The sequence below is a fragment of the Lissotriton helveticus genome, chromosome 7 (genome assembly GCF_964261635.1).
Source record: "Lissotriton helveticus chromosome 7, aLisHel1.1, whole genome shotgun sequence".
Lineage (NCBI taxonomy): Eukaryota > Metazoa > Chordata > Amphibia > Caudata > Salamandridae > Lissotriton > Lissotriton helveticus.
Window position 1 is genome coordinate 607,260,102 of NC_136068.1, and position 13,390 is coordinate 607,273,491.

Genomic DNA, 13,390 nt, shown 5'->3' on the forward strand with positions numbered 1-13,390 from the left:
TGACGAAGGCCACTGCGCCGAAATGCATTCGCCTACAGTGAGGTTTTAAATTGCAATAAAGCTTCCCACCTGTTCTCGTTGGGTCTCCACCTTTTTCTTTGGGGAAGGACTTTGTCGGATTTAATTCACGCATGCCAGCGGCGTGATAGGAGAACCCCCGCACAGCAAGAGGAAATCCAAACCCTGGCAAAAACGCTTCGGCCTCTGCACACGTCATGGTAGTGACACGGACGACCCCCCACCGGATCCAGGTAGAAAAGAAGCGGTGCTGAGGGTATCGACCCTCACTCTGGGCTAGCTGCACTGTCACGTGCCCCCGCTGGAAAGACGCCTGGACACAGTGGGTGTGCGGTGAGACGGTGGGGAGCGGAAATTGTGTAAAACAGGAGGAAGATTGGATATACGGGGCACACCGTCCTGCGATGTGACTTAACCAATACTGCCGGTGGACCAGAAATCGGACTGCTGCATTCTGGATCCAGTGGTCCTAGAACCTACAGTCAGGACTACAAAAGGCAGTGCCCTATGGAGGTGGAGCAACCGCGACCAATCCAGTTCCAGGCAGGACATTTAATTGTGTGCTCTGTTCCCTTTCCCCTTGTTTCCTCAAGGCGCTGACGAAGGCCACTGCGCCGAAATGCATTCGCCTACAGTGAGGTTTTAAATTGCAATAAAGCTTCCCACCTGTTCTCCTTGGGTCTCCACCTTTTTCTTTGGGGAAGGACTTTGTCGGATTTAATTCACGCATGCCAGCGGCGTGATAGGAGAACCCCCGCACAGCAAGAGGAAATCCAAACCCTGGCAAAAACGCTTCGGCCTCTGCACATGTCATGGTAGTGACACGGACGACCCCCCACCGGATCCAGGTAGAAAAGAAGCGGTGCTGAGGGTATCGACCCTCACTCTGGGCTAGCTGCACTGTCACGTGCCCCCGCTGGAAAGACGCCTGGACACAGTGGGTGTGCGGTGAGACGGTGGGGAGCGGAAATTGTGTAAAACAGGAGGAAGATTGGATATACGGGGCACACCGTCCTGCGATGTGACTTAACCAATACTGCCGGTGGACCAGAAATCGGACTGCTGCATTCTGAATCCAGTGGTCCTAGAACCTACAGTCTGGACTACAAAAGGCAGTGCCCTATGGAGGTGGAGCAACTGCGACCAATCCAGTTCCAGGCAGGACATTTAATTGTGTGCTCTGTTCCCTTTCCCCTTGTTTCCTCAAGGCGCTGACGAAGGCCACTGCGCCGAAATGCATTCGCCTACAGTGAGGTTTTAAATTGCAATAAAGCTTCCCACCTGTTCTCGTTGGGTCTCCACCTTTTTCTTTGGGGAAGGACTTTGTCGGATTTAATTCACGCATGCCAGCGGCGTGATAGGAGAACCCCCGCACAGCAAGAGGAAATCCAAACCCTGGCAAAAACGCTTCGGCCTCTGCACACGTCATGGTAGTGACACGGACGACCCCCCACCGGATCCAGGTAGAAAAGAAGCGGTGCTGAGGGTATCGACCCTCACTCTGGGCTAGCTGCACTGTCACGTGCCCCCGCTGGAAAGACGCCTGGACACAGTGGGTGTGCGGTGAGACGGTGGGGAGCGGAAATTGTGTAAAACAGGAGGAAGATTGGATATACGGGGCACACCGTCCTGCGATGTGACTTAACCAATACTGCCGGTGGACCAGAAATCGGACTGCTGCATTCTGGATCCAGTGGTCCTAGAACCTACAGTCAGGACTACAAAAGGCAGTGCCCTATGGAGGTGGAGCAACCGCGACCAATCCAGTTCCAGGCAGGACATTTAATTGTGTGCTCTGTTCCCTTTCCCCTTGTTTCCTCAAGGCGCTGACGAAGGCCACTGCGCCGAAATGCATTCGCCTACAGTGAGGTTTTAAATTGCAATAAAGCTTCCCACCTGTTCTCGTTGGGTCTCCACCTTTTTCTTTGGGGAAGGACTTTGTCGGATTTAATTCACGCATGCCAGCGGCGTGATAGGAGAACCCCCGCACAGCAAGAGGAAATCCAAACCCTGGCAAAAACGCTTCGGCCTCTGCACACGTCATGGTAGTGACACGGACGACCCCCCACCGGATCCAGGTAGAAAAGAAGCGGTGCTGAGGGTATCGACCCTCACTCTGGGCTAGCTGCACTGTCACGTGCCCCCGCTGGAAAGACGCCTGGACACAGTGGGTGTGCGGTGAGACGGTGGGGAGCGGAAATTGTGTAAAACAGGAGGAAGATTGGATATACGGGGCACACCGTCCTGCGATGTGACTTAACCAATACTGCCGGTGGACCAGAAATCGGACTGCTGCATTCTGGATCCAGTGGTCCTAGAACCTACAGTCAGGACTACAAAAGGCAGTGCCCTATGGAGGTGGAGCAACCGCGACCAATCCAGTTCCAGTCAGGACATTTAATTGTGTGCTCTGTTCCCTTTCCCCTTGTTTCCTCAAGGCGCTGACGAAGGCCACTGCGCCGAAATACATTCGCCTACAGTGAGGTTTTAAATTGCAATAAAGCTTCCCACCTGTTCTCGTTGGGTCTCCACCTTTTTCTTTGGGGAAGGACTTTGTCGGATTTAATTCACGCATGCCAGCGGCGTGATAGGAGAACCCCCGCACAGCAAGAGGAAATCCAAACCCTGGCAAAAACGCTTCAGCCTCTGCACACGTCATGGTAGTGACACGGACGACCCCCCACCGGATCCAGGTAGAAAAGAAGCGGTGCTGAGGGTATCGACCCTCACTCTGGGCTAGCTGCACTGTCACGTGCCCCGCTGGAAAGACGCCTGGACACAGTGGGTGTGCGGTGAGACGGTGGGGAGCGGAAATTGTGTAAAACAGGAGGAAGATTGGATATACGGGGCACACCGTCCTGCGAGGTGACTTAACCAATACTGCCGGTGGACCAGAAATCGGACTGCTGCATTCTGGATCCAGTGGTCCTAGAACCTACAGTCAGGACTACAAAAGGCAGTGCCCTATGGAGGTGGAGCAACCGCGACCAATCCAGTTCCAGGCAGGACATTTAATTGTGTGCTCTGTTCCCTTTCCCCTTGTTTCCTCAAGGCGCTGACGAAGGCCACTGCGCCGAAATGCATTCGCCTACAGTGAGGTTTTAAATTGCAATAAAGCTTCCCACCTGTTCTCGTTGGGTCTCCACCTTTTTCTTTGGGGAAGGACTTTGTCGGATTTAATTCACGCATGCCAGCGGCGTGATAGGAGAACCCCCGCACAGCAAGAGGAAATCCAAACCCTGGCAAAAACGCTTCGGCCTCTGCACACGTCATGGTAGTGACACGGACGACCCCCCACCGGATCCAGGTAGAAAAGAAGCGGTGCTGAGGGTATCGACCCTCACTCTGGGCTAGCTGCACTGTCACGTGCCCCCGCTGGAAAGACGCCTGGACACAATGGGTGTGCGGTGAGATGGTGGGGAGCGGAAATTGTGTAAAACAGGAGGAAGATTGGATATACGGGGCACACCGTCCTGCGATGTGACTTAACCAATACTGCCGGTGGACCAGAAATCGGACTGCTGCATTCTGGATCCAGTGGTCCTAGAACCTACAGTCAGGACTACAAAAGGCAGTGCCCTATGGAGGTGGAGCAACCGCGACCAATCCAGTTCCAGGCAGGACATTTAATTGTGTGCTCTGTTCCCTTTCCCCTTGTTTCCTCAAGGCGCTGACGAAGGCCACTGCGCCGAAATGCATTCGCCTACAGTGAGGTTTTAAATTGCAATAAAGCTTCCCACCTGTTCTCGTTGGGTCTCCACCTTTTTCTTTGGGGAAGGACTTTGTCGGATATATATATATATATATCTATATATATATATCTATATATATATATATAGATATAGATATATATATATATATATCCACCAGAGGGCAGAGAGAGGCCGGTGCGCAGCGACAGGTGCAGGTCCCATTTCAATCTCAAAGCAAACAAGTCAAAGATATGGACCCAGGAAGACTTGCATTACACAATTCAAATTCCCGAAGTTGTTTATTCGGCTACACGTTTCACCCACACAGGGGCTTTGTCACTGCTGTTCAAACAAAACATGCCCAATCACCTTATAAAACAAACTCAAAACAGCAGGAGGCATAGAAAACATTTCAGAAAACGTAAGCAGTCATCGAGCACTTTGACAACTTTTCATGAGTGACACATATTGTTGGTATTACACATGCCACCAAATTTAATTAGTTCTATGTACAAGATTATTTATAGAAAGTTATTTAAGTGGGTCCAAGAGGGCCTCACTTCACTTTAAATCGAAATGCACTGGATGACAGTCTGTTTCTGATCTGGAAGAGTTAATGGCTATATGTATATCTGAAAATAGCAGCTATTGAGCATAGTACATTAGGAATCATTTATGTTGAAAAATTGGATACAAAGAGCATGTTACCCTAAACCACAGCCTCAAGTGTGCATCATCAAAAGCATATCCAGGTATGCTTCACTAGGAGGCAGGGTAGATGCTGGATGGTCATGGTCAATTCAGACACATCCATTCTGCAGGACATAGTGTCTGCTCTTTTGGACTTGGTAGCCTTCATGTGAGCACAGGTGGCGGCAGCTTCCAAACCAGGAAGTGAATGGGCCAGAAACATACACTAAATGTACAAAGTATGATTGCTGCAATGTGTTTATCAACTGCCTGTTATATTTTAAGTTGGTGGGTATTTCCACTACATGTTTTATATTATATTTGAAGTTTATCTGGCTGTAAATGATTTGTATAAAATGTAGCAATACTATATAGCACTGAATAGACTGCTGTAGTTGGTACGCAATAGGGCCTTTCTGGGGTTTGAATGTATTGCTTGCATTGCACCCGGTGGGTCAATGGTGGTGCTGTCAAATTGGAATTACAGGTAGTAGGATGTGCTTACTTGTCACCCTGCTTGATGGTTGTTTGTAAAGGGATCGCAACAAGCATTGGTCCTGCTTTTTGCATTTAGGGCAAGTATCAGCCACTTCTAGAAAGACTGTTAAAAGCCACATTCCTTTACAGCGGAGTTTAGATTTTTTTCTTTCCACAGGTTACATCCACAAAAAACATATCCCCCTGATATATTCCTTATAATTCTGCATGCACAATTGACCTTGAATTAAACTTTTTCTTTTTCCAATGCTTTATTTATTTTTAATGCATCTCTGCTCCCCTTCTACATGCCGCTTCTGTATATATAAACTACGTTAAATCTCATGCCTGTCTGCTTTAAGTTTTTCTAAATCATGACAATATCTATTCCAGCAAGTATTTGTTTCTCACATAGCCTCCTCTAGTGATCTCACCTAAGTCACTAATATACCACAAAGAAACTGGACTAAATGCATGGAATGGTTTCCTTTAGCATGAAATTAACTAATGGACTGGCCACTTACGTTGGGGCTCCTGAGTAGCCTGCTACTTGCTATACAGTGCTTCATCACCTCATCAGGGGTAGTAAGCGCTATATAAATTCAATTTCAATTCAATTTCAATATCAACACAATGTAGCCCATTGACTGTGGGAGTGCTTGTTTTACTTTCATGAATTGTAACAAACGTCATTGACATACTCACCCACAGGGTAATCTTCAGGAATCTCTACAAAAAACGGGCCATTATACACCGGAGGGCTGTTTCCTGAAACTAAAAGGACAGTTGTTAGGCAGTTTCCTTTAGCGCCAGTGGGCATTCAGAGAGACTGCAGTGTCAGAACACACTACAGAACAGGGAATTAGGTCTTAAAGTCCTACGCCTGGATTATACTTACTACAGTCTACCACCAGTTAAACACATATTACCTCTTCACCACATCTTCCTTGCCGCAATTCTAAACACAGTAAGCTCCTCTACCGCTGTTACCAAAATTATTGTCCAAGAAAATAAAAGAAACCACAAACATTGCCAAAGCCAATAGGTCGCACCTATGAGGTCTATTGGCTTTAGTAATGTTTTGTAGCCAAGTTGTACTATAGCACGGATGCTTACAGTGTGGCTAAAAGTAATTTTAAAAAGTGCTATGACGCAAGCAGAGCCAATGCAGGTTTTGTTTAAGTGCATTGGTGCTGGATACATCATTGTCCTTTCTTATTATCATTTTTAACCCTGCTGTACAGCAGTCACGCTTTTATACAACTTGGCTACAAACATTGCCAAAATCAGCAATACCCATGCTGTAGAGTATGAACAAGAGGCACTGGCAGAGTCAGTATCTAAAAGCCAAGACCTACTGGTTTTGCCAACGCTTGTTAGGTCTTTGCACAAACTCTTGTGATATTGAGTAACTCAGTTAATCTCCCCATGCATGGAAAAGAAAAAAAAAATACATTTGGCAAAAAATAGTCTCACAGTAACAAAGCAATTGCAAATGTCCATGTCTTAGTGAAAATACATTTGGAAGCAGACAACATATGCTGTCACAAAAAAAGCAGATAACATCGCTCATGAGAGCAAAATATCCATTTGAAAGCAGAAAAGAGATTCTTTGAAGTGCCTGTGGAATAGTACAACATAGCTACAAATGGCAGAAGGTTCTACAGCATTGTCAGGGAAGAAGAAAAAGTCAAAGTAGTACCTCAATCACGTTGTGATCAGTGGAAGGACAACAATCAAGTTAAGCCAATCAGTACTTGGGCCAAAAGAAGAGAAAGTGAAACTAGCACGAGCTGGCCTATTAGAGAGTCGCAAATAAGAGTGACAATGAAGCCAACAAATGTTAAGCAATGGACGGGCAGAAAGACACTTGTTGTATACAGTATTTCTCGACAGCAAGACCCAAAAAAGGTTCCTACATAGGCAACAGCGCTGCACTCTGCTTACTTAGATCAACCCTGAAACAAGGCCAGGAAAGAAAACTGTTTGATCCCACATGTATCAGAGTATGGCTACTGCAGTGTTTCAGGTAAGCATAATATGTGCCTTTGGGCACTTTTATACCTTCAATAAGTTAATGTTAGTGCTAAGGCAGCTGTGCTTTAATCAGCACGTATGCCCCTGTTTTATTTTGTATAGTGTTCTCCACAAACCTGCTTTAGTGGTTCAGCGAAACCACTATTATTGTTTCTCGGAGTTGAGAATGGAGTCCCGAAATTCTAATTTATGGGCTGATTGCCACGTTAGCAAGCATTTGAATGGGTTTTCGTTTCAATATAAGCAAAGGCCCAAGCAGGAAATTGTGTCAATTTATAGTGTTGTCAGTGACTTTTGGAGTCTTGTCTGAACACTGTATGGCTTTTCCTGAAAATATGGAGCTTTCTAAGTGCTTTGGCAAGTGGAAGCAAGTGGAACAAGAATCCTCCTTGGACACTTCAGAGAAATCTGCCCAAATAGTGATAAGCCTTATTCTTAAATTCCATCTCTGGCTATTATTAAGCAAGTTATAAATAAGACTATGGATGCTTCTTTACAGTCTAGAGAGCCTGCCCCTGAGCCACAGAGACTACAACAGGAACAGACCCTAATGTACCGGACGAAGATGTAAGGGGATGTTGTATTTAGGTTTCCGATTTGGAAGAAGTATTACAGCAGGTCAGAAAAAAATCTTTCTTCCCAGACTCTTCTCCTGATGACAACAAAGCAGATTTTTTCCAGCAGTACCACCAAAGAGAACCTGAAAAGAGTCCTTTGCGCAATGATAAATGCAAACTGCTGTCTAAAGAGTGGAATGCGGTAGAGAGACCTAATTTTCCTAGATTCGTATCGTGAAGATAAACTCTACTGGCCTTATATGATGAATTCATGCCCAATGTGAAGGTTGACTCCTTGGTGGTAAGTTTTTCATGTCAAGGTTTTATTATATTTAGTATTCGGCACCTGCTGATCCAGTGGATAATAAAGTGTTAGGCGCTCTATAAAGCACCTGTATTGCCGCTAATAGTTGTAGTGGCAATACAGTTCCAATTTGTTGCAGTGTAATAACAATACTTCTATTTTGCCCTTAATAGAGCAACGAGTGCTCTTTTTGGCAGACATCCTGTATGGCTTCATCCTTTGTGGTGGTGCTTTGGGATTGTTGCCATTAACATCCATTGGTTCAACATCTACTGGATTGGTAGAAGCCAGTTTCTGGGAATTACGGACGTCTGGTACGAGTGACTGTGGAGATCCATCAGAATCTTCAATGGTGGTTGTTTCCAACAGTTTTGTATAAGGGTTCTCCCTATCGTTTTCCCTGTCATCTTAGCCACATATGCAAGCTACAAAGGGTTAAGGAGCAATTCTAGGACCCCTCAAAGGTCAGGTTCCCTGGTCCCAAGAAGGAAGCCCAAAATTTTCCAATTGGAAGGAGATGGCTAAAATCTATAAAGCTCTTCTTCATTTTGCCCCGCATTTTCAGAAACAGGTGGTGGCATGAGAATGGACATCCAGGTTTATCATTTTTATATCAACTGTCAGGGCAGTTCCCGCAATCTCCTTTAGGCAGCTACAGGCCTGAAGATATGCTTATGGGCAGAAGAGAACACTCTTCATCTTATGGCAGTTTATCTTTGAGGCATGGAGAGTGGACCTGACGACCTATTGAGCAGGAATTATCCTCAATCAGGTTAAATGAAACTTTCTTCCTTGCTTTTCAGAAGATTGTGTCTTGTTTCAGTCCTCCTTGGATCAACCTATTTGCATCAGAAGACAAAATCCTACACCTGAGATTTTGTTCTCTAAATCCTTCAAACATGGCAGGGGGAATATATGCATTATCAGTCCCTTCACCAAAAGAGCTTCTTTATGCTTTCCGCTTGTTCCCTTAGTTGCCAGAATTCTTCTGAAGCTTTAGGAGGAAACTGGAAAGATTTAATTGATTGTACCTCATTGGCCCATGTGTCAGTGGTTTACTTGTCTGGTGCACCTAGCAAGCTCTACTTCTTGGAAATTCCCTCTTAATCCATCTCCTGTATTGTTTCCGGTTCTTTTCAGCCAACTCCCAGACGTCTGCATCTGGTGGTTTATCTATTTATTCATGTATTCATGTATTTATTTATTTATTTATATAACGCCTGAATCACCCCATAAGGGGTATCTCTGCGCTAATGGACAGACATGACAGTGCTGGTGCTATGTGAGGCGTCTAGAACAAAACATTTTTCAGGGATTTTGTAAAATGAAGATGGTACGAGCACTGCCTTAGTGCAATCGGGAGCGAGTTCCAGTTCCGTGGGGCAAGATACGAACAGGCTTTCCCCCTAGACCTAGACATATTAATCCGAGGAACTTTGAGAAGGGATTTGGAGCTAGATCGGAGATCTCTAAGAGAGGTATACTGGCAGAGTTTCTCAGCAAGATATGTTGGACCATTATCATACACTGAAAATGGATATTGGAAGGTCACAGTTGAAGTCATGACATTGTTCATTAGAAGATGTCCAGTGCATTCTGCAGTCCAGGAGGCCGGAGTTGCTGTAAATGTATAGCTTTCAGAAATGTTGGGAACTGGTGCAAGGACAAGGGTGAAGAGCCTCTACTTGTAACACATCTTTGATTCTTTTTTTTTTTTTTTTTAAACCTTTATTGAAGCATCCAAAAGTACTACAAGCACAGGCCTACAACCACAGGGGCCGGCCGTAAACTCAGCAAACCAAGATGGAAATTTACTTAGCAATCAACAACCCCGGCACCGACTGCGATGCAAGTTACGGCGTATGGTAGAATGCGCTAACGATAGACAGGATAATACAGAGGTTTCGTTTTTTTTCTGTTATGAAGAAGTAGTAGTGGCATTACTATAAAAGGCGTCACACCATATAATAAGGATCAATAAGAGATGGGGGGATGTACCTTGCACTGTCAATAGAAGGTAATGAATAATACAGCTGTAGCAACGCAACATCTAGCAGAGGCAGACAAGGAGGATAGGATAATCTATTAGCGAGCGATCCAGCGCGAGTACCATCCAAAAAACCCACTCTTAGGAGACAGCAAAGTAAAAGCTAGTAGAGACGCCCAGTAGAGTAAGAAGTAGCAACAGGATAAACAGCCCACCACCCTGAAAGGAAGAAAAGGAAAAGAAAGAGACCATAGAACAAAACAAACTAAAATAACAAACCCCCCCCCATATCCCCCCACCCTGCACCCCTGTAATGGCTACGACCTACCCCACTAACAGCGTGCCTGTCGCCCCGGAACTTGCCCTAAAGGAAGGAAAGAAAAGCGGAGGAGGAGAGCAAAAAACACACTCCCGGTCTCCCATACCCCCCGCCACCAGCAACCTCCCCAAAGAGTATTAACCACTGTTCGAAGCAAAGTATTAGACCCCAACCTGGGGAGGACATCAACAATACCACCCAACCCCCGTTACTCTAAAAGGTACAATCCAGGCACATATCACGTAATTGAGCAAACCCCGAAAGTCAAAGTCACCCCTGGCCAGTACGGTTCTTCACGAGAGCCCTTATCGCCCAGGCCACAGTAACCATGAGGAAATTGAAGCGTTCATAAAAGTTCAAGTCAATGAAATCGGGTCGATGACAGGATACACGTTCGCGACATCCACAAAGCCGGCAAGGAAAAGCGAAATAGAATGGCCAACCTCTCCGATAGTCACTGAAGAACTGTGTGTGGCAATCAAAACCTTTAGCGACGATGGTCCGACGAACAGGGTTTGAGCAGGGAAAGCCGACGATGATCACGGGTGCGCTATCCATGACGCCAGAGTCATCAAAGCAGGTTGAATCAGGCTTCCGCACGGGGACCTCAAAATGGTAGGTAGAGTACTCCACGGGAACCACAATTTGCTGATGGCATGTCGGAGTGTCGTCGTCCGGTCTCAGACAGACGTTGTCCAGCGTTACAGACAACTGATGGTACATGACAGTGAATTGAGAGTGAAGCGCCCCAATGGCGGCCATTACGGACCTCAACGATGGTGCGCCGTCCGTCCCCTCCATCTCCTCTCACGAAGCGACAAAGCAGGACTCGAACCCCGGGAAGGAACAACTCCGAGGCACCAAGCACACACAGAGCCAATGACAACAGAGGGCGTCCTCAAAACCGGCAATATCGACACCTTCGCCGCTCACGGGGGCCAAGCCCGTCAACCCTGTCCCCCCAGCAGGGTCCCCGGGCATCAGACCCCTGACCGCGGCTACCGATGTGCACTTGCGTCACTGTACCGTGTCCTTGGCGAGCCGATTACTGATCAGCCAACCGTAAATGCAAAGTATGGTCCGAGTTCGGAAGACCGGACGCAACTCTGGTCCCACAGCCGATGTTGATCAACTCTAACCCAGATGGGCTAGAAATCGAGGCCCCGGCTTCAGCCCTGAAGTAGGCCGAGAATACAACACGACATATCTTCGTCACCCGATAAGTTAGAAATTCCTGGATTGCACCACAGGAGTCAGGAGCACTTCATGTGCACGGGAGTCCGGCGTGAGGAAAGGATAGAAAGCAGGATATACGAGCTGCCGGCGGAGGTCGGCGGAGCCGGGAGCTTATGCGGCCATCTTGCTTCTCAGCGTAGCCACATCTTTGATTCTTGATTTTTAACGAGCTGGTTTCCTTTTAGGATTGCAGTGTCAACCCAAAGGAACAAATTGGCCATTATTAAGGCCTTCAGGGCTAAACAAGATGCTTCTGTCTATATTTTAGCCTTTACACTTTTCAAAATCTTCCTTTTAAGTAATCCAGTTGTTTGCTCTCTGATTCCTTCTTGAGATCTGGTTCTTGCTCTGCGGGTTTTAAAAGAACCCCTGCTTGAACTTTTTCACTAAGAAGAGCTCAAATTCCATGTACTTTGCAATCTTTAAAAATAATCTACTATAACTTTGGTCCCAGTATCTGCAATGAACATAACTAACCCATCACTAACCACAGGCACATTTTTTATCAGAGTTTAAGATGTCATACTTGTGACCTCTCATTAAGATAAATAGCCTGAACCGAGCAGATCCAAACATCTACAGGCAACTCTCAAATGGACCTGTTCCTTGGAAAAATATATTAGAAAGTGCAACATTCTTGCAGTTGTTAAACTCTCTCAAAGACTACATCTCTCGTTATATGACAAATAGATTATACCGCTGATCTGTATGTCACAAATGGATTATGCCAGTCTCCTGTAGCATGGAGTCTCAGTTTCAATTATGAGAAGCAATTCAGAATGCAGCTGCAGGACAACTTCTGCATGTAAATTTACAAACCCACGTCTCGCCTGATTTAAAGTCCTTCGCTGACTCCAAGATAATCATCATTACACACAAAGCAATAAATGTAAAAGGATCAATTTTCCCACAGTTGAAACTTATGATCTCAGAAAGGGCACTCCATTCAACATTAGTCCCACGACTAATCATACCATTCAAGTAAATAACAAATGGGGGAGGGAGAGGAAGAAGTGGATTCTGTCTCCCCTGGAAATGCGTATAAACAAAAAGAATCCACTAAGGTCGTGCCGGTGATCCCTACAGTGGTGGGGAGCAACCAGTGTTGTTTGAATACCCCTCACACACCAACAGGCCCCTTGGTGTCATGCTTCATCATCGGGGTCTTCGCAAACCTCTACGGGATGCGGCGTGCCACGACTCACGACTACGTAGGAGCACTGAAGGTGAACTATGTGTTGGTGTGTGTGGAATAAATATGTGTGAGTGGTGAGGTGAAAAAGTGATGGTTAAAAGATACCTGGCTCACAAGAAAAAAACAAAATCTTTTTATTAAGTCCTCGGCTGGTATCATTAAAAAGTGCAGGTGCGGTTGTTGTTACTAGTTAGGGTATGTCAACCTCAAAAGTGCGTCGACATGTTTCGGAGTCGAAGACTCCTTCTTCAGGACGAGGATATGCACTGGTTATCCTCACCTTACTCACATGGAAATGTAGATGTCAAAGTGTGCTCTACAAAAAATAAATTACGGTGAAATGTACCTATCCGTGGTATAATAGGTAAGTAAAGTCCGTTGCGCCCAATTGGCGTAGTTCAGAACCTGTGAATGAACAAAATTTACCATGAAGCTTAATATCATAATAGGACAAATGTTCAGAAAAAACTGTGTGAATTCACAGGAGGGTAGCAGCGAACCAAAAATAAGGTCCAGGAACCCTGTAAAAAAATGCAAAAAGAACATGGACAGACATATAGACAAAGACACACATGAATTATAGATGGTAGTCGCCATTGGATTCCAAAGGATGGAAAATTGGAATGAGAATCATACATTATTCTGTATACATATTGCTTACTTATGGATAAAGACTAAATAGCCTCATGAGCCATGAGCGTGGTATTGGGGGTTTCTTTTTTCTGCTCAATGTAGCAACCTGTGGGATGTTAAAGGAACTAAGTTTTAGGATCTCAGATGCTGATACAGAACAGAGACACAGATATTTCAACTCCGCACCACCAAACTCACGGTTACAGCAAGGTCAGGTAGGCTGTCTTCCCCTCAACGCGGCTCCG

The 13,390-nt window shown here is 45.8% G+C and overlaps 1 protein-coding gene across 2 annotated transcripts in view; it reads right to left on the reverse strand.

Annotated features, from left to right (window-relative positions):
• CDHR2 (cadherin related family member 2) overlaps positions 1–13,390 on the reverse strand; it is a 365,548-nt gene that overhangs the window by 242,549 nt on the left and 109,609 nt on the right. For both annotated transcript variants that reach the window (XR_013598636.1, XM_078652806.1), the window contains exon 3: positions 5,583–5,651. Coding sequence is in view for 1 of the 2 variants with exons in the window: in XM_078652806.1 (XP_078508932.1) it covers positions 5,583–5,651 (69 nt within the window). In the remaining variant the exon portion in view is untranslated. The remainder of the gene's footprint in view (positions 1–5,582; positions 5,652–13,390) is intronic.